Source organism: Vespula vulgaris, chromosome 19 (genome assembly GCF_905475345.1).
Source record: "Vespula vulgaris chromosome 19, iyVesVulg1.1, whole genome shotgun sequence".
NCBI classification, from domain to species: Eukaryota; Metazoa; Arthropoda; class Insecta; order Hymenoptera; family Vespidae; genus Vespula; species Vespula vulgaris.
The window spans coordinates 354,420-374,741 of record NC_066604.1 but is presented as its reverse complement, the minus strand read 5'-3'; the positions used below and the strand labels follow the sequence as shown (position 1 = coordinate 374,741).

At 30.2% G+C, this 20,322-nt stretch overlaps 3 protein-coding genes across 9 annotated transcripts in view; all 3 read right to left on the bottom strand.

The window, feature by feature from the left end:
* Positions 1–6,904, bottom strand: part of LOC127070851 (atrial natriuretic peptide receptor 1-like) — a 46,175-nt gene extending 39,271 nt beyond the window's left edge. The window contains exons 1-5 of one of the 2 annotated variants that reach the window (XM_051009367.1): positions 6,794–6,904; positions 3,390–4,698; positions 3,100–3,270; positions 2,742–2,916; positions 2,448–2,656 (exon numbers count right to left, since the gene is read on the bottom strand). In XM_051009367.1, the coding sequence (XP_050865324.1) occupies positions 2,448–2,656; positions 2,742–2,916; positions 3,100–3,270; positions 3,390–3,618 (784 nt within the window). In that variant the 5' untranslated portion in view covers positions 3,619–4,698; positions 6,794–6,904. Of the gene's footprint in view, positions 1–2,447; positions 2,657–2,741; positions 2,917–3,099; positions 3,271–3,389; positions 4,699–4,952; positions 5,331–6,793 lie in introns of those variants that run through there. The other variant, XM_051009368.1, reaches the window with a different exon arrangement.
* Positions 6,856–13,808, bottom strand: LOC127070852 (calcium-independent phospholipase A2-gamma-like). Of its 6 annotated transcripts, XR_007784714.1 has the most exons (10): positions 13,386–13,533; positions 12,147–12,579; positions 11,693–12,059; positions 11,397–11,609; positions 11,300–11,323; positions 10,977–11,185; positions 10,708–10,906; positions 10,428–10,634; positions 8,833–8,988; positions 6,856–6,974 (listed from the first exon to the last, which is right to left on the bottom strand). XR_007784714.1 is itself a non-coding variant. In XM_051009374.1 (9 exons), exons 1-9 carry the CDS (start codon positions 13,436–13,438, stop codon positions 8,900–8,902), a joined length of 1,794 nt encoding a protein of 597 aa, XP_050865331.1. In that variant the 5' UTR covers positions 13,439–13,533; the 3' UTR covers positions 7,989–8,899. The 6 variants fall into 6 exon arrangements, 5 of the variants coding, with proteins under 5 accessions (XP_050865331.1, XP_050865330.1, XP_050865326.1 ...); XM_051009374.1 differs by lacking the exon at positions 6,856–6,974 and having other exon boundaries at positions 7,989–8,988; XM_051009373.1 differs by lacking the exons at positions 6,856–6,974; positions 8,833–8,988; positions 13,386–13,533 and adding exons at positions 9,783–10,347; positions 13,749–13,808.
* LOC127070855 (cysteine and histidine-rich protein 1 homolog) lies at positions 13,557–19,840 on the bottom strand. The gene is made up of 6 exons (XM_051009389.1): positions 19,473–19,840; positions 16,263–16,501; positions 15,964–16,175; positions 15,556–15,716; positions 15,269–15,471; positions 13,557–15,167 (listed from the first exon to the last, which is right to left on the bottom strand). The coding sequence occupies exons 1-6, from the start codon at positions 19,710–19,712 to the stop codon at positions 15,140–15,142; spliced, it is 1,083 nt and encodes a 360-aa protein (XP_050865346.1). The 5' UTR covers positions 19,713–19,840; the 3' UTR covers positions 13,557–15,139.
* Positions 19,841–20,322: the final 482 nt, after the last annotated feature.

The following is a 20,322-nucleotide window of genomic DNA, read 5'->3' as shown; positions in this document are numbered from 1 at the left end:
TATTAACAATAGAGATGCAGTGAAAATTTCATAAATCATAACACGCAACAGCGGTCAAAGTTCCGACATAAATAGAATATAATCAGTGGATTATTTTGCTTAACTGTTACTAAAATTGCGAGACGGCGGTTTCTATCTTCAATATATTTATAATGACCTCATCTATCATGCCATGACTATGTCCATATGCTCCTATATTTTCACAACCTGTATATAACCTAACGTATATTTCTAGTTTTCCATATCGTATTTATCGTTAGATATGCATACTTAAACATAGATAAATAAATCAAATTTATACTTTTATCTATTTGCACTCGTATCTATCTACACATACTTCTCTATCTAGCTATTCCTTTATACTGTCCTTTAAGCGTTATCGAATCCATAACGCGAGCGATGAGGGGAAGTAAATGTCTGCAAGGGACAGTAGAAAATTGAATGCAAAATGGTACTCGCTAGTGATAAACTCTCATGTGCATTTGTATTTACTATATGTATTTACCATCTGTATGCAGGGCGTCCTATCGTAACTGATCCGTCGCGAATCGACGATTATTAAAAAGGAAATAAAACTTTTTTTTTAAATTATTTTCTACGTCATAATTCAAGATGATCTGTCCTAACGTTAAAGCCAATGTATAAAGGGATTCTATTAAAGTTTTACTTGCTGCAATTTGATTTAATTAAGTTTCAAAGTGACGGATGCGATACCAGCTTTGAGGACCTATGAGCAAAGTTGTTAACGTTTCAGGCAAAGCTTCGAGCAATCCTTGTAAACTTTTGTTTGTTTAACGAGCGTAGTTTAACGCGGACCATTTATTTTACATTCAGAATCGAGAAACATCGATTTTGAATGCTTTTTACAAGTTTTATTTTTCCAACATCCTGTACCACTATAATCGTAATATTCTTAAATTGTTTAAATGTCATTAGATAAATGAATCAATATCAATTAATTTCTTCGACATTATTACATACGTTGCTATTTAACTTTTAATCGATTTGATTTAAAACAGTTGAGTTTATCGATGGTTACAAGTAAAAAATAGATATCAAGTGAAAAATTTATTCCTTTATCGACCTCGTGTATCTTCAACATGTTTCATTATCGAAATCTCACGTATTTTCCGCGGTCGATAAATTTAATCTCAGATTTACCGATCGTCGTTGTTTTCGTCGTTTTACAATAATAATTATGCATTATCGACTATCGGCAAAAAGAATTCCGATCGATAAGATAACGAAAACAAAAGTCGACAGAAAAAAGTTGTCTTCTCGAGTAACGTCGAATAAACGCAAGGCATTAACAATATCATGCAGTAAATTTTTCAATTTCATTAAGGAAACATTTAAATATAGACTTTTTGACGTATTAACGTACACCGTATCAAGATGATTTGATATCAACGGATATCAATAATAGAGATGTTCGACCAGTAAGCGATAACGATGCGCGATAAAGTAAACGAAACGATAACGTCAACTTGGTCTGACTAAAATAGAAAATTCGATAAGAGCACAAACGTATTGCTACTATTCGCTAAATGCTTGTGTTATTTTAATCTCCCATACATGGTTGTTACGAACCTTTGGGAAAACTTTAACGATTACCAAGCTCGCAAATCTCTTGGCTTTCTTGGAACAGACGGAAAAACAAATGTTCGCCATATCTGTTTGTATAGATAGCGCCTTTTACCTTATCAAGTATTACATGAAAAAAAGTAATTTTTCCACTCTTTAATCCACTCAAGATGATTAATGTATATTAAGAGGAATGATCTACGTCTGACAATAAACGGACCCCTTCTGGGACGTAATTAATTTTTCCACAAGTGGATCTTAATTACCTCGGAGAATGATTTATCGTCTAAACGAATAGCAATAGATAAATATGAATAAATATTAACAGTCCGGTACTATCTTCTTGGCCTAAATAAATCCTACAAAGAAAGAAAACTTGTAATGCGTGGAACGTTCATCATACGAATCTGATTTGTGCCATCCACCATATTACAAATCGCCATTCGTATTCGCGATAACAGAAATATTCCTCCTCAAGAAGAATATTTAATCTTTGTCAGAGTCCCCTTTTTATTATTCGTCCTTGAAGTCCTCAAGTTCTTATCGATCGTAAACCATCTTCATGAACGTCGAAGAAAAATTGCCAACTTCTGATGATAAGTAGCTTTTTATAGAAAAAGAGAGAGAGATGGAGCTATTATAAAAATTCTAAAAAAAAAAAAGAAAGAAAGACTAATATCCTTCTACAAAAGAAAGTAGACATAGCGATCGTGAAAGGAGTTTGCCATCTATGCAGCAATTCGAGAAAAACTTCTAACCGAAGAGAATGGGACCAGACGTAAATCGACGAATACTTTAATCCTAGTTGACAATGTAAAAAATGTCGAAGAGGAAGTATAAAGAAGAAAATTTTAATCGCTTACCACCGTAAGAAGTGCCAACGTGTGTTTTCAGAGCTTCCGAATAATCCACCGACGTGGCAGTTTCAATGTCATAAGTACCAAATGTAAAGTTAGGCTCCTTTTTAAGATATTCGACCATAGATTTCATCATTAATTGACAACTATGTCTCCCGCCAACTTGAATTTGTCCATTCGTCGCATAAAACAAATGGACCTTCCGCCATTCGTAACTGAATGAAATCAAACGTTTCTCAAATAAAAATCCACTATTTATCATAAAATATTGTAAAACGATCTAATTTTGGTTGTACTTACTAATTTATGATAGCTATTAAGAACTGCGCTATATCCCTGAAAGCCAAATTCCCAACACGTGTAGTCATAAAGTACTCGTCCTTGCATTCCTTCTTTTGCTGTGTAAAATCGAAAGTAAATCCTCCTGTGGTAATCAAGGGGGCGCCTAAAAACTTGACCGCTCTTCCAACGACGGCTGAAAATAAATCAAAAGTTTGTCTATCATAAAAACCAAAGGAAAATTTAAAGATGGCTGTATAGGCGTTCGTAAATGTATAAAAGTTGGAAGGAAAAAGAAAGAAAATATAAAAAAGGAACTTTGAAGACGACGATAAATGTAAGCGCAGAAACGTAAGTTAATCCCATGAAAATCACTCACCGACGCAATAATCGCAAGCCGGTCCAAGAAAGAGATGCACGCAATTCAAGTAACTATCGATCGAACAAACTTGTGCGTACATCGCGTCGCAGTGGTCGTCCTGAGGTAAAAACGTGAGATTCAGCCAATACGGCAGCAGATTGCGAGCTCTGGCATCGTAAACTGCCAAATCTTCAGAAAAAAAAGGCAATAAATAAAGAAAGAAAAAGAAAAAAGAAATTCACGAAAGTAGTCGTCAAATGATTTTTAATTGCACGACAAGAGAATATAAGAGAATGTCTTGATCTTACCGAGAACAGGTAAAACTTTAGGCAAAGATATCTCGAAGTTTGGATCAGCAGGCAATATAACGGCTACTCGTAGTTCACACGAAATGACCCCAGTTTGATTTGTGCTACAGAGCACTTCGCAATCGCGTGGGAATTGTATCTCGCGACAGGTTACCTTCCCTTGTGCGGCATGACGCATCAAAGAAAAGATCGTCGTCAGAATGAAGATCCAACGACGCGAGATCCCCATCGATGCGAGCTGATCTCCTTTATCCTATGCTCCGATTAACGTAGCACGATTCACAAGGGAAGATAATGAAGAAAGAAAAAAAAAAGGAAAAAAAGAACAAGGAAAGAAAGAAAGAAAGAACGAAATAAAATAATCTAATGCAATATATGTCCGAAACTTTAGGAAGAACTGTCGTAAGCGCGACCGACCGACGATCGATCGATTTTCTTCATCGTTCCTTTCTCAAATTGGACAACGGACTTCTTCTCTGTTCAAGTCTCATTTTCACTGGTTAACACCTTCCTCACGCTTCGATAACCCCATTTCTTCGGACGCTATCAACGTCGGATTATCTCGATCGTTAGCCTGTTTTCTCAATTCTATTTCTGTTCTTCCGGCGTGTAAAACCAAGAGTTATTTTATAGACGTACGACGACGATCTCAGGAAGAGGAAGCTCGAAAGATGCAACCCCCAACGACGGATGCACGATCGATCGCGAGCGCATCCTGACTTACGATTAGCCGAGATCGAAACCGAGATGCTTTAACGATCATTCTCGCGCATCGGGGAAGAGAAAACTGCGCGCTGCGTTCTATATTATCGGCTGATATGTTTGATCATCTATCGCACCGACAAACTCGGCTATCATATATCTATAAGTTCTTAAATCGAAATTGCAACGATTTCGATGAACAGTCAATATTTTCACAAAATGACACGTTCTTAAAACTTTACCGATACAAATACAATCTTTTTCATATACATAATTGTATACATTCGAATAACATCCAATACGATTTTCTTCAACAACGAACAAACTAACAATACGATGTTCGATTTGTCGTAACAAAAAGATGCGCAATTATATAAATTACACATAATCGCATTGTCGTTATCTTCGTTTATTCTCTCTTCTTCCTCCTACGTCGATCTCTTCGAATCTCGTCGGCCTTCACGTCATCGTGCTCTGCTCTAACTTGAACTTGATGATGATTCGTAATGTCGATATCGATTATCGTACTTTCCAAACGATATGGAAAATGATAACGTTTGGATTTTCCTTTGCTTTTTTCACTCGTATCCTCTTATTATTCCTATCTCTGAAACGTATAAATAAAAACGAAAAAAAAAATATTCGTACATACATACATACATACATACATATATATATATATATATGTGTGTGTATATATATATATATATATATATATATATATATATATATATATTAATCAATAAAAAAACGATTCAATTTAGGTAAAACAATTCATGCTTTCGAGCTATTAGTCTATCAGATCACAAGATAAAATGGTCACAGATGTCTTTCATTACAATTTCGATCAGACATACATACCTCATATAACACGATTCTTCTCGAGATCGTAACACCTACTGACACTTTGAATCCAGTCAGAAAAGAGAAGAGAGAAAAAGAGAGAAAAATAAAGAGAGAGAGAGAGAGAGAACTTAGCTTGATGATGACGACAAACACGCGCTCAGAATCGCGCTACCTTATCGCCGATCGTTTATATCGTATAGGCGTTTGATAATAGTTATCGAAATCTCCGATGTGCGTTAACCCCTCTCCTCTGCCCTTTAGCTTTGTTCATTTTCTTTCAACGTTGAGTTTTCTTTAAACGAGCGTATCGAAAGGATATCAAAGACTAATTCGTGGATTTAGCAATGATAAAATTTAATCAATCATTCATCCGGTTCTTCGCCGGTATTCTCTCTCTCTCTCTCTTTCTCTCTCTCTCTCTCTCTCTCTCTCTCTCTCTCTCTCTCTCTATCTATCTATCTATCTGTCTGTCTATCTATCTATCTCTATCTCTATCTCTCTATCAAAAGCTTTAATAATAAAACGCAAACAAGTATGTAAACTTTATGAAAATATAGTACCTGTATTACATATCTATTCGATAAAAGCGTAGGGGGTTGGGATCGAAAAATTATCAAGAACAGGAGACAACAAGTTCTATCCTTCGCGAAAGTAAAATCTAGACTGATCATAAACACGAGATAGAGATATCTTCTTTCACTTTTGCGCATCCGCAACATGGTACGAGAGGGTGCAACAAGTGTCTCTCATTAGAGTCCTACCCTTCTATGATTACTTGGAAAAGTAATTTTGTCGATGAAAACATTTCATTATTTACGAATAGGTATATAATAGCTATGGACATTTTGCTTTTCTTTTGACGAGGCGTAAACGTCTGCAAAGGGCTAAATATAATTCTTTTTTCCTTTTCTTTTTTCTTTTTTTTCTTTCAACACGTCACCGACTCAAACGCAACATGTTTGATCCCAAATAATTTTTATTCGAATTATACGATATTATTTTCGCAATAAGAATAATACGAAAGAAATGTTATATTTTTCATTCTTTTTATTTTTTTCATGATCATCGTTAATTGTATCGTTAATTGTGAGAGTGAATTAAGTAAAAAAAAAAAAAAACGAAAAAATTGACTTTATGATTTATTTTATTACATATTCCAATTATTTATTTAATAATTGTAATATTTTAATAATCTAGAATTTAAGGAAAAAATGAAAACAGTAATTGTAGATTCCGTCAATTTTCCATGAATATCTTGGTACTCTCAAAACATAATGAAAAACATATTTAGACGTTATTGAAGAAAAAGAAGAAACCTTTAGTATTATTCTACATTAATTTCTTCATTAATTTAACATGATTATAATCACAAAATATAAAGGAATACTATTATTGTATAATTGTCTTTTTCGAAAAGAAAACTGAAATATTTTTCGTTATGTCATTTTTAAAATGTTTAAACAATTTTGAAAATAGTCAGAAATATCAGAAAACATATTTTCTGCATGACATGTGTAAATATTCATAATTATATAAAATATCTACATTATAACAGTATAATATACATACTTTGAAAAATATTTTGTTAAATAATAGAAAAATATATTTTATTTACATCACAGACACAATAATCTAAATATCTCAATATAAAAAATACATTGTTATAATTATGGACACAATTATTAATCGCAAATTAAATGCAATCGAACAACAAAAATACGAGATGCAAAAGAAATGTTTGAAAAATTCAAATAAATTCAAAGATTGTATAAGCATAAACAATTAGTTTTACACAGTACTTGGATTGTTTACAATAACATTTACATACAAGACAAATACAGATTACAATTACATACAAAAAGGCGTAAAGTAATATCGATCATCCAGGTCTCATCACGTGAAAAGTCGTTGCATACTCGTTAAATTCAAACTCTGCCGTCGTTAATTTTCTTGAAAACCATCGTGAAATAATATCAATACTCGTTCGAACTTATTTTCAAAAGACCATCAATATTTATTAACTGCTTACATATACACCTAGAAATTTACAACAAAAAATCAATTTTTCAAAAATACTTTTATTCTAGATATAAAAATAGAAAAAAAAGAATATAAAAATAATTTTATTTATTATTATAATATTCTATAATATTGCTCTCTAAAAATATTCACGAAAAATTTCATCGAGATATTTCAAAAGTCGACAAATTTACAGTCATTTAAAATATAAGTATGTATCTTAAATTCTAAACTCTGCTTTACTCAAAACTATGCTTTTCAAATCGATACAAAATTATATTTTAGAAATTACTGAATCGATTTCTATCAAATTTCATATCATTATCTAATTTTTGTTGCATAGAAATTATTTTAATATTTTTTTGTTGTTGTAAATATTAAAAAATTAATAAATTTTTAATCGAAAATCATATGATAAATTCAATCGCTCATTTGTTATTACTAAGTGAAAATGTTAAGAATCAACTTCGTGAAAGATTGATTTTTTGTTCAATGTACTTTGAAGGCTTTTTCGTCATTTTTTTTTCTTTTTCCATTTTTGATAATACCCTGAGAAGATATTATCGAGACCGCAAACGCTGTAGAGAACGACCCTGCTTATTTCGGCATCGATAACGACAAGAAGATAACGGTTTATTTTAATTTTGTTTGTTGAACAATAATCCTCAAAGTAAACTCTACTAAACATATTTAATACGTTTCATATAGAACCATTTTTCTTTGAATTTTCATTCATGCCATTTGATTTTTTGACCAAATGTATTGCTATTACTTATTATATAATTAATAATTAATAATTATTAACTATTAATAAATATAAATAATTAATAATTATTGTATAATTATTATGTATAAATAATAATTAGTAATAATAATAATTAATAATTAATAATAATTATTGTATTAATAATTCAAAATATTGATAAAAATTGATAATTATTAATTATTAATTATTATTAAATTATATTGAATATGTACATATATAACAATTAAACAAACTGAATTTTCTTAATTCAATACTTTGATTTTTTTTAATGCATCTTCCTTTTGACGGTAATATGTTTAAACTTGTTATAAAGTATATATTATATTAAATAATAATGATGTATATCATTATTATAAATATATTTTACAATTATTATAATTATTTTCAACGCATGTAATAAATATTAAATTATAAGTATTATCGGTGGTACATGTAGTACTAAATGTGCTAATGATTTTTTATTAATAAAATAAATTACATAAAAATTACATTTTTTCGAACTTTCTAGGTGTACATAACACTTTGAAGCATTAGTTACGTTCAATACATTTCTTTTGCCAGTAACACGTTGAACATTCACATATACACACTCTTGAACGAAGAAAGGTAAAAATATTAGTTCAAATTTAATTAAATTAACGATGAAAAAAAACGATTACAATTGAAAATTTGAAATCTAAAGGACTCGTAAGTATAAGGTGTAATTAGTCAACGCACGAGTCTACGAAATAATTATTCTCTGTATGATTCTGCATTTCATCAATAATTCAATATGTATTACAAATAACTGTATTACAATCAGAATTATCGATAAGCTACTTTATAGAATCATTTTCCTCTCGCTTATCGTTTTCTGTCCCATTTTTAAATGTTTATAAATAAAACAAACAACAAAGATATATAATAATATTCACTAGATGACGATAAGTATTACATGTATTACGATCGTTAATCATTAAATAAATAATTTATTGTTTGTTATGATCGATAATAAAATATTTCTCTCCAAGATTTATCGGAGAAGGATTATTTTTATGGGGAAAAAGAAAAACGTACGTGAAATAATGATAATGTGTTATTTTGATAACAAATTACGTTGAATATACTTGCTCGTTTTCGATTGTTGCAACGAATTTCCTAATAATGATGTCGGTATCGGCGTCATTACGAATGACGACTAGCGCACATGCGCATTATGTTTTAAGAAACTTCTCGTGTATTCTATTAACAAAATCTGACTTCTTCTCGAAGGACATTCGAGTGAATCTGTAATATAAATAAATTTATGACATATACAGGTACATATATGCTTATATATATCGATAAAATGTGAAGAACGTTACAATTGTACGATAAGAATATAGGAAAAAAAAAAGAAAAAGAAAAAAGAACTACGAAAAAATTGTTGTAACATCGCCATTGTCCTTTATCAAGGACAAGAGCTTTTTTTTTATATAATACGTTTTCCTCCCTTTGTCTTATTCTAAATTTTAATAAAAAAGGAAATTTGTGAAATACAGATTTGCTGACCTATGTAAGGAACTAATTATGAAATTAATATGCTGATGCTTTCTATAAAGATGTTTCGGTCCATCCTACTCGACGAGTACTCAATAACTGTTGAGTCTAAAATAGTCTCTTTCAAGTATTTCGAAATAGTATTAATATACCCCACAGCCAATTCTGATTGGTTCTTCATCGTATCAGCAATTCATTTAGTTACGACCAAAATATATTGTCCTTTTTTACGAATTACGAAAGTACGAACAAATATATATTGTTCGATGCATGCGTGCGTGCATGCATGCATGATTGTGTGAACGTGCGTGCGTGCATACGTGCATGATTGTGCGTGCTTTTTTTCTTCGAATGAAATGCTATTAAACGAAGTTTATGAAGAGGTAAAATAAATAAATTTATACGCAATTTTTTTCATTTGATACAATTCAAAATATAATTTAATATATTCATTTCTATCTGTTAAAAATCTAAAAGTTTTTTTAATCGTTAAATATTTGTTAATATATATTTATTTTTATATATACATAAATATTAAATATTTATATTAATAATACTTCTCGGATCTTTACTAAAAATCTTTACACAAAAGATATGTATCACAGTTGGATAGTTACGATAACTAAAAAATATTAAAATTATTCGCAATGAGAAAATTTTCATTATATGGATGCACAGAGAATATTCTTTTAAGCATATGGAAAAAGCAGAATATTTACAGTATATAATTACAAAATCATAATCCTTAAATAGAATATCTGTCAAATTTAGAAATAGCATTTGCATTACTCAAAACAAATACGTGTTAAAATCTAATTCATGGAATGCTAAGTATTATTATTATGAATGTACTTTAAAGACCAGTTATTCTTTTTTGTAAAGTGATCCAATCTAATAATTTCTGTTGTATTGATCTTGGTTGAGATAGTGCTATAGCAGCTTTCTCAAATTTCTGTTCATTCCTACGTATATACATTCTTGCATCTTGCTCTAGTAGAGTTATTTTTTCAGGTCTTATTTCTACCATAGATAACATCTCAGTAAGATATGGATTGAATCTAAAGTATACGTGGTCAGGTAGAAGATCATTCAACATTGTGTGTACAGCTAAAAGAAAATTGAAAAATAATTTCAAATAATTCATAGTAACGAAGATCAATCTTTAAATAATTTGTTTTATCGTTTACCTTCGGTATCAGTAGCACTATCCAATATTTTATAGAATTTCTCTTTCCAACTTGAAATAGCTACTTCTACCGATGCTGAATTAGTATCAGAAATTCTGTTTGGCGTTCTTCCAGTGCCAAATGAAACGACACATTGAATTGGATTATTTGGCCATAATTGTTTTGATTCGTGTATTGCTACTGCACACGGATTATTTACTAGTATACCTAAAAATAATCAAAATGGTTATTTATCTCTTAATATTATATTTAATAGACACATATTACATGCGAAAATTACCTCCATCCTGATGAAGGAATTCTCCATGTTTAAACTCTTCAAAATAGCTAGGAGCCGCTGCGGAGGCTCTTGCTGCTTCCCATAATGCATGTTTATGCGAACCCATGTATTGACTTTCAGTTTTATATGGCAATGTATAATTTCGGAATACATAAGCCATCACCCGTTCATGATTAACTACCGCTGATACAGCTGAGAACTAAAACAATTTTGTTATATAAAAAATCCTATTTGTAAATGTTTATCATATCAGAGCTCTAAATAAATACCTTCGGAGAATTTGGATCACGATTTGTTTTTATGAGAGGTTTATCACCTATTGTTTCTCGTAATAATTTCTCCCACAGTGCTGTATCATAATATGCGTGACTCCAGACCAAGCTACTAGTACCTTTTATGGCACTTTGTGTAAACACTTTAGTACTTATTTCTTTATACAAGTCAGAAACTTCATCTAATGACTTTCTCTTAAGCCCTCCTAAAACAACAACAACTTTATATTACCTTGTTTAAAAATCGATACAAATTATGACAGAAGGATGAATTTTAAAACTACTAAAAGAAGGACGAATTTAAAACTACTTGCATATACCTTCATCTAATTCCTTTGGTACGGCTATATTTCGAACAATAGATTAATCTCTATGCAAGATGTAAGCAATGAAAAAAGAAAAGGATTATTTAAATACCTAAGGTAGTGGCAATAATAGCTCCTGTACTGACACCGCATATATAATCAAACATCTCATGTGTTTTCTTTCCAGTTAATTCTTCCAATTTCTTTAACATTTCTATAACAAGAACACCTCGAATTCCTCCTCCATCTATAGAAAGAATTCTAATTCCACGTCCAGTCGGAGGATCATTATAACCCATTACCGCTAATGATTCTCTGATAGATGCTGCATAAAAAAAAGAAACAATAGCATAATAACCGATATTTTTTTATATATCTCGAAAATTAAAGTCAAGCTATTTCAGAAACCTTTAATTTTTTCATCTTTAATTGTTTGCCGCATTCTTAACAAAGTACTTATTGCTCCTTCTTTAACTGCATAATGTCGAGCTTCTGGATACTGATCAATGTGTGCCAATAAATCTTCAATTCTTCTCAACTTTGAGGCACTTGACTCAGCTGTTGCAATACTATTCAATACATGACGCGTTCGAGAAATAATACTATGCTTTGGAATATTAGTACTAATGTTTATTTTCCATTTTGGTATAGATGTTAAACCGCTCTCTTTTGCCTTATTTGTTAATTTAAAAATTAAAGCAGTAAATATCTGTGGTAAATAAGATAACTCTTTCAAATTTAATTTAACATTAGGATTGCTCAACTTAAAATCTTCCTGTAATAAGAAATTGATTAATAGAATCTTCTTATGTAGATCTTTGATCTAGTATGTAATTTTTTATGAATTATAAAATATCTATACTTTTTGAAATGTTGGATTTTCTATCAGTTTTTGCACAAACTTTGTACTATCAATAGTCTTTTCATTAATTCGTTCTTCCTGTTCCGTTGTTACAGTAAGAACATTTTTTGATGTTTCAGTTTTATTTTCCTCTTCTTTTAATATTTTATCAGGTTGTTTCCGACCACTAATCAATGATAATTTTCTCAAAGTATCTCCTTGCGTATATACTATCTTTTGTATCAATTCAATCCAATATTTAGACAAAATGACTTGAAGATTTTTCTCATAACCAGATTTGTTTAAGTAATCTTTCAACTGAGCGAACAGTTTGGAATGATTTTGCATTGACATGTTTTCCTTTTTTATATTCTTTACAGATAACAAAAATTTTTTCCTCAAATTTGTTATACTTTTTTGAGAACCTTTACCTGTTGCACTATCTGTCAATTGTCTATGATCCAAAAAAAATGTGAGACATTTAATATGAATTATTTCTATTATTTATTAATTATATTATAAAGAAATCATAATCAAAATTAGTAAAGTTGGTAACATGTAAATTCATAAACATATATAAATTTAATACGATTTTCGAACAATTTCATACCTTAATATTCGCCATAATGAAATTTAATGATTTTAAAGTTATTCAAATATAAATTAGAAAAAATAAATATTTTAATCACTTTAATTTAATACATTTTTATTACGTTTTAAAAGCAAGAAATGGTTTTAATCCAAACTTTTCAGCACTATTATAATAGCCGCCATATTGTTACAACTGTTACGATCAGCTGATCGACAAAATCACGAATGAAATTGTTTCTCGTAATATAGCCATAATTGTGAATCATGATCTTTATTTTCATTAGTACCAACAGTAATTATATGGTAGGATTAATTTAATTGTTTAATCATTAGTTAAAATTAATATTTATTTTTACGTATTTTTCTTACTTCTTTTATTTAAAATAATAATTAAAAAATGAGACGGAAATATAATTCACGCAATTAGTTAGGTGTTAATGTGCGAGTTTTAATCATCGAGAAACTATTTTATAGACATTACATTATTAAAACTAATTTAATTGTATCAAATGAATTTTAAATTGGCGTAAAATAAATTCGCAATCGAAATGCATTTCCCTAACGTTGGCTAAATATATACATATAGGTGACGTAGAGCAAATTAGATTGGATTAAAAATAGTATACGAGCAAGCGAAAAATCAAATTGATAAAAAAGTTGTATTTTTACCTTGTCAGAGAGATACATCGATGACAATGTATAATAGGCCTGTTTAGCGACATCGAGTGGTAAATAATAATAATGATAAAAATAATAATAATAATAAAAAAGAACTGGTCAAGAAAAATCTATTAAAAATTTCTTCTTAAAATCCAGAGGAAACAGAGAACTGACAATGTATTTCAATTTTCGATATTGCTTTTATTATTGTAGAATCACGTTGCACACGTTACCACTTTTCAATACACACTCAACATCGAATTGTCAATAGTTATAATCCGACTTATTTACTACGCGTTATATCTATCTTGAAAAAGGTAAAGTGATCGACGAATGTGAACTGAACGATTGAAGTCGTTATAATGCACTCACGCGAGAACTTTTGGTCGATCCGATGATATCTAAACATCTAGAGACCGAGGACGTTCGCTGTTACTAAACTAGCTAGAAGCTAATAGCGGCTTCTTATATATAACAAACTTTCATGACGTACCTCGGACAATTCAGTTACTTGGCATGTAAATAAAATCGTACGATACAGATTCGTCCAACCAGGATACACTTGGCGCGTATATTAAAAAAACAAATTTCGTTCCATTTATACAGAAATGAGTTAAGTTTTGCAATTGATTGCATGTTTTTAACTCGCGTGTTTAGATATAACGAAAACAAATATTTTGTTTATTTTTACGTAGGTAGGTGTTGCAACACAATTTGAAAAAAATTTGGTCATGATCGACTCGATCGTATTGTTAGATTCGTTTCTTTAATCGCCATAACGCTTTAAACCGATTAAAAATACTCTTATTAATCTTTTGAAACAATTATATACATTTACGAGATATAAAAGATTCAATATTTCGTTTTTCTTTCTTTTTCTCTTTTTTTTCATCGATAGTATTACGAGTTAGTATACGAATTAGTATATAGTTTCCTAGAATACACTTACTAACTCTTAATCGAAGAAATTCTTTTTTTATAATCTAACATCTCAATATCTATATCATTATTAATTGTTTAACTTCGTTATGAAAAACGTCATCGAATATTTATTTCCTTTGACAATCGAATTCGTGCTAGTCGTCAATTCAAAACGCAACTATAACGATCTAACACGAACTTCTTTTTTCCTGTTACGAACAGGTACATTAATATGCACATAGTTTACAATTTCTTTATCATTATAATAAATTTATTTAAATGTATACTATTACAATAATATAAGATTTTACATCAACAACACTTAGTATATAAATAGGTGAATCTATATATTAAGTTTTGTTTACTAATCGTGAGTTAAGGTGATAATAAACTCATTGTGACATTCACTATAATTCTAAATAAACTAACTTTAGAAATGTGTTTTTAAAATCACGAATATAATTCAATAGATTAACAAGATTCTACATGATTTTGCAACGATAGCTTTTTTTTTACTTTTAGAATTTACAAACACACATGATTAAAGACAGCAGGGAGAAAACACCTAAGAAAATTATTCTCTTAGATCGTTTGTATCTTCAAATACCTGCTACGTATTGCCTTACATTATATTTTAATTAATAACTTACTTTTCTCAATTATATACTTTTGCTCGCTATAATGTTATTAGCATCTTTTTTTATAATCATATTATAAGCTTTATCATCATTGTTACTATAAATGGTTCTAACTTTTTGTGATCTACATTTTCATTATAATTATATTTAAGAAATTGAGTTATCGCATTCTGTTGTCGTAAGATTACGATAACAAATATATTCTTATTTAGATGCCAGGAACATTATTAACCTAAAATAATAAAAACTCTCTCTTAAAAGTATTTCATAGAGACCTGTAGATGTTTTAATGAATTAATTCGGCATCATAATCAGTTCTACAAAGTGGCTCACCTGAAACTAATTGCTTTTGCAGCAAGAAGTCTATTGCACTCTGCTGTATCTGGTAATGGTATAGGCAAATATGGACTTTCGTTGTCTTGTTCTGTGAATTCAAATCTATGGATTCTTGGTTGTACTTTCATGTCACCAAAAGGTCCTTTCAGTATCAAATAGTGCAGGGGTAGAGGATATGTTGTTTTCGTTTTCAGAATTAACTATGAAACAAATTAATGGTATTTAGAACTGTTTTCTCATTGCGAAATTCGTAGATTTTACAACTACTGATAATTGATATATACCTGGTAAGTTATATCACGTTCAGAACTTTGAGTAGGATCGCGTTGACTATTGTTGATCCTCGCTTTCACAACCCATTGATTATTGAATGCCGTGAAACGAGATGTTTCATAAAACAATTTATGAACAAATTCATCGGTACGGTACGGCTTCATTTGTAAATCTAGAAATAATTAAATTCTTTAGATTTTTAAATTTTATAGATACCCTGTAATACAAGCAATGAGAGTAACAAAAATGAACAATAGGGTACTTGATTATTCACAGTGGGGAGATCTAAAAAAAATATTAAATTATTAAAACATAGTAAATATTGCTAGATGAAAAATATAAAATTATATAACTTTTTCAAAATAAATAATAAAATGGGGAAAAGTGAGTGAAAACATCAACGAATGACATATACAGACCATTGAAAGTGATTTTTTCGTAGGACAAAAGATCAAAGACATTGTCATAGAGCCTACGTTCTTCTAAAGTACGAGCGTCAATGTCGCGTAAAGCTTCCATAACATCTGCTCCAGTGCGATGAGGATGAACGCAATGTGCTTCGTGTTCTGGTCCTTCATGGTTTGGACCTCGCCATGGGCAACCAATCCTACTGTATTTGCAACTTGATATCCTATATCAAAGACAATGATTATTATCTATAATAAAATAACAATAAATAAGTATTCTCTAATTATTACTTATCATTTGTTTTTGTTACCTTTCTTCGCACATCGTTTCTTCATGACGTTCCAAGGAATTCCGTGGGAATTCCTTGGCACAATATTGACATTCTGCCGGCAATTCAGATACTGCTTTTTCAACTGCCAAATTCCGAGATGCAGACGTTTTGCTGATTTCAATTCTGCAGTTAGGACAGGTAGCCAATTCATCTCGTAGCCTGGCATCTGCGAGGACATGAGTGAAGCAACCAGCACACATCAAGTGTCCATTAGTACACTGTGAACATCATTGTAACAAGCATTAATATATACATCTTAATGTACTTTGTATATGATCTTTTTTAGATACATCAATAATTATCAATCAAATGCAAGGAAGTGTCATGTATCTGCGAAGTATGTATTAGCAGTTTAAATGTGTCAAATGTATCTAAGGCTTCAATAGACTCGTTTGATTTTACATAAAGAAATATCATTAGCCCATGATATACTTTTTTATTCTGCTGATACTATACTTCTCTCATCAATAGAAACATAGTACATATTTATTAATAATAATAATGAGTCAAAATAAAATAAGACTACAGTCATGTATATTACCATGATTTTGATGTTTTATAACCTGAAACACAAAATCATATGGATACTATTAATAATTTACGTATTCATTCATAAATTTTCTTATAGCATTGACATAGATATCGCCAATGATACTATTTCTAATGCTGCCAGCAATGACAACAGATGGGAAGAAAAAAGGATAATGATGCATGGGAACAGAGAAAAGGGATATTTTATGTGAAATAACTAACTAATAACCTTTAAAACATTTATTTTTTTTATACTCTTCAACTATACATGATGTACAGATTTTCCAAGAATTCGCTTTCTCTCTCGCACTCTCACGCTCTCGCCGTTTTTATAACTGGTTGGTATTGCAATTCCCACATTTATTTATAATAACTATCGGATAAATAATATTGGACTTTGTTCTTCATAACTTTTTACAATAAATATATGGACGATATAAAACAGATATAATATTACGTACTAAAAGATTATATGGATCTAACAATTTAATAGACTCTTACAATTTTCCTACCTAACCATTACTCTTTCAAGAGGTTAAAGAAGACACAAAATAACTATTTGATTTCTAATATGATTCTATCTAAAGAAAATTGATGTGTAGGCAACTATATAAAAATTTATAAACAAGGATGTACAAGTTTAATTTATGTCACCTTTGTTAATTAAAACTATGCTGCATTAGTCTACAAAATGTACAATAAATACTATTCATGTGCTCGTTATACTCTTCAGTATTGCTAACAAAGGCAGGCAATTAGCCAAATTATATGTATGTAATAACATCGGGTAATATATTTCCAAATACAAAATACATATCTTTTTGAATAAAAGTGTTCTCACACAACAAAAGAATTTAAGGAAAAGGTAGAGAAAAATTACGCAACTCTAGAAATTTGGATCAATAACAATTGACTGTGAACATTTGGTTATCAGGATTCTTCAAAGTTAAGTACTATATGTACATGCATGGATATATATACATATTAATTATTAAATAGGAAGTGATAAGATTCTTTATACCATTAAAACATTTTTTAAGTACTTCTTAAAACATTATTGATATATTTTCAATTATAAATCAATATATATTACATACGAATGTGATAAATATTAATTTATAATTAAAGTAAATTAATGTGTATGTAATATCTACATACATATATATATATATATATATTTGATCACGTTTAAAAACAATATATTTTCTACTTTAATATCCTACAATAATTATCTAAAGCTGTAGAAAGAAAATTTGTAGAAATTGAAAGATGTTATTTTTCTCATGACCTTTATGTATATTAAAATTTATATAGTTGGAAAAGTAAGATACAATTGTCTTTTAACCATGCTTTTACTATTTTATTAAAGTTTCTTCACAATCTATTTGATTGATTAATATTTAAAATATTATTAGTTGAAAGAGTTTTAAGAAATGAATTGTATTATATTTTTGTCAAATTAATAGCATGGTAATTAGTATTTTTTCAGTCTATAAATTACATATTATCAATTAGCTTTTTTCTGAAATGCATTACAAGTTTACCTACCTGCGAAACTTTTTTTCTTACCTTTAGTTTATAATGTATATTTCCAGTGATTAGTAAAAAAAAAACAATATACCAATAATATGCAAGATTATATATATATGCGAAGATAGTATATTACCTAATTTACATTTCACATTAAATAAATCAAAAGAAAATATCAAATATTTAATAATATTAACAATTGCAAATACCTATTTTTATATATCCAGAGAGTGCAAGTAATCTATGCTCAAAAGTTATTTATTTTTATAGCACGTTATGGTAGTATCGATATAAAAAAAATAAAAAATTTAAAAAAAAAACAGAAAAAAATTTTAATAATTCTTTTGTTTTCTTTTTCACATAATTTATTCATTTAATTTAATCATACATAGACAATACGAACATAAAGAAAAATGAAATAGGAGAGAAAGAGAATTTGTTTTGTATTCTTGTTAAAAAAATAGGAAAAAAATATATATAACACATAAGAGACTACGTCGATGATAAAATATTTTATTACCAATGATAATATTACGATAAAATATCGCCGTTAATTTTCGCTTAAAATGGATATAAAAAATATATATATATATATTTTCAGCCATGATAGAAGAGTCATTGACTACCATGGGACCACCACCAACTCACATAATGTCGCTAATTATCCGCTGACTCTAATTATAATCGAATTAGCAAACGCGTCGAAAGCAGCTATTGTAGGTGAATGACCGTAATAAGTCAATATCGAAGAAAGGAAAACATTCGTTTGAAGTTCAAATTGAAAAATTGAAAATTATCTAATGGCAGTGAGCTGGAAATCGAAGGAAATAAACTACGTCGTAATATATATATATATATACACACACACATACATAATATGACGCACATTCGTTTATATACGTACATGTGTAGCATATACACATACATATATATGCAGAAGGAAGAAATGTCGCGCGCAAGGACAATGCCCAGACATTCCATGTTATTTAAAACGTGGGTGGAAGAACCGAATCACGATCGGGAAATCTCGCTCGAACGATAAAATCTCAAATTGCATATGATCAATCGTAATCAATATAAAAAGCTTTTCTTTCTTCTTTTTTTAAGATAGGAGCACCGTAAACTTACCTGATAGACGGCCGCCCTGGGCAGATCAAGACAAACTGCGCAGCAGAGGATGCCGCCCAATCGGTGCTCCAACTTCTGCTCGGTTTTCCCATCGCCGCGCACCTGCTTACGACGCTTCTTGTCGGGCTCGAGGAAATCCTCGACCTTTTCAAGCTCGTCTCGCATCGGTGCAACCGACGCGGCCTGCTCTGAAACGCTGCTCGAGGAGGCAGCCTCGTTGCTCGGCTCCGCCATGTTCATTGTTTTGATTTTTCCTCTTGACGAGCGCGGTACGAGCCCTGGCGCAGACTGTAACGGACTTGTCCCAATATTCCGTTAGAGACGCCACCATCGTTTGTACACACGTCACTGATTGGCTGATCGAATGGACGACAAGTAACGACAAAGGAAAGAAACAGTCTAGTTTTTGCCTTCGTTATAAAAAACACGCAAGTATTCTAATTAGATTATATATTTTTATATCATTATATTAAAGCTTTTTGTTATACTGAAATACTGATAAATTGAAATCTATATCGTTTCTATTCTAATGAGGTTACGGTTAAAGATAAAAAAGATTCTACAAATTAAAAAACGAACACGCGCCATTTTAATCAGTGCCGCTATTGGAGCACGTGGCCAATTGCTAGATAGACGTCAAACATAACGACACCTATCCTAACGTTTCTCGCTCTTGCGCGTGTCAGATACCCTTATTACTCTTCTTCTCTTCTTTCTCTCTATCTTTCTCTATCTTTCACTTCGATTTACGCATTTATTTTCGTCATCATATTCCCCTTCTATCTTTTGCGCGCCATTTTTTGTCTCAAATTCCTAATGTTTATTTTAATGTAATTTTCCTGATTTTTAC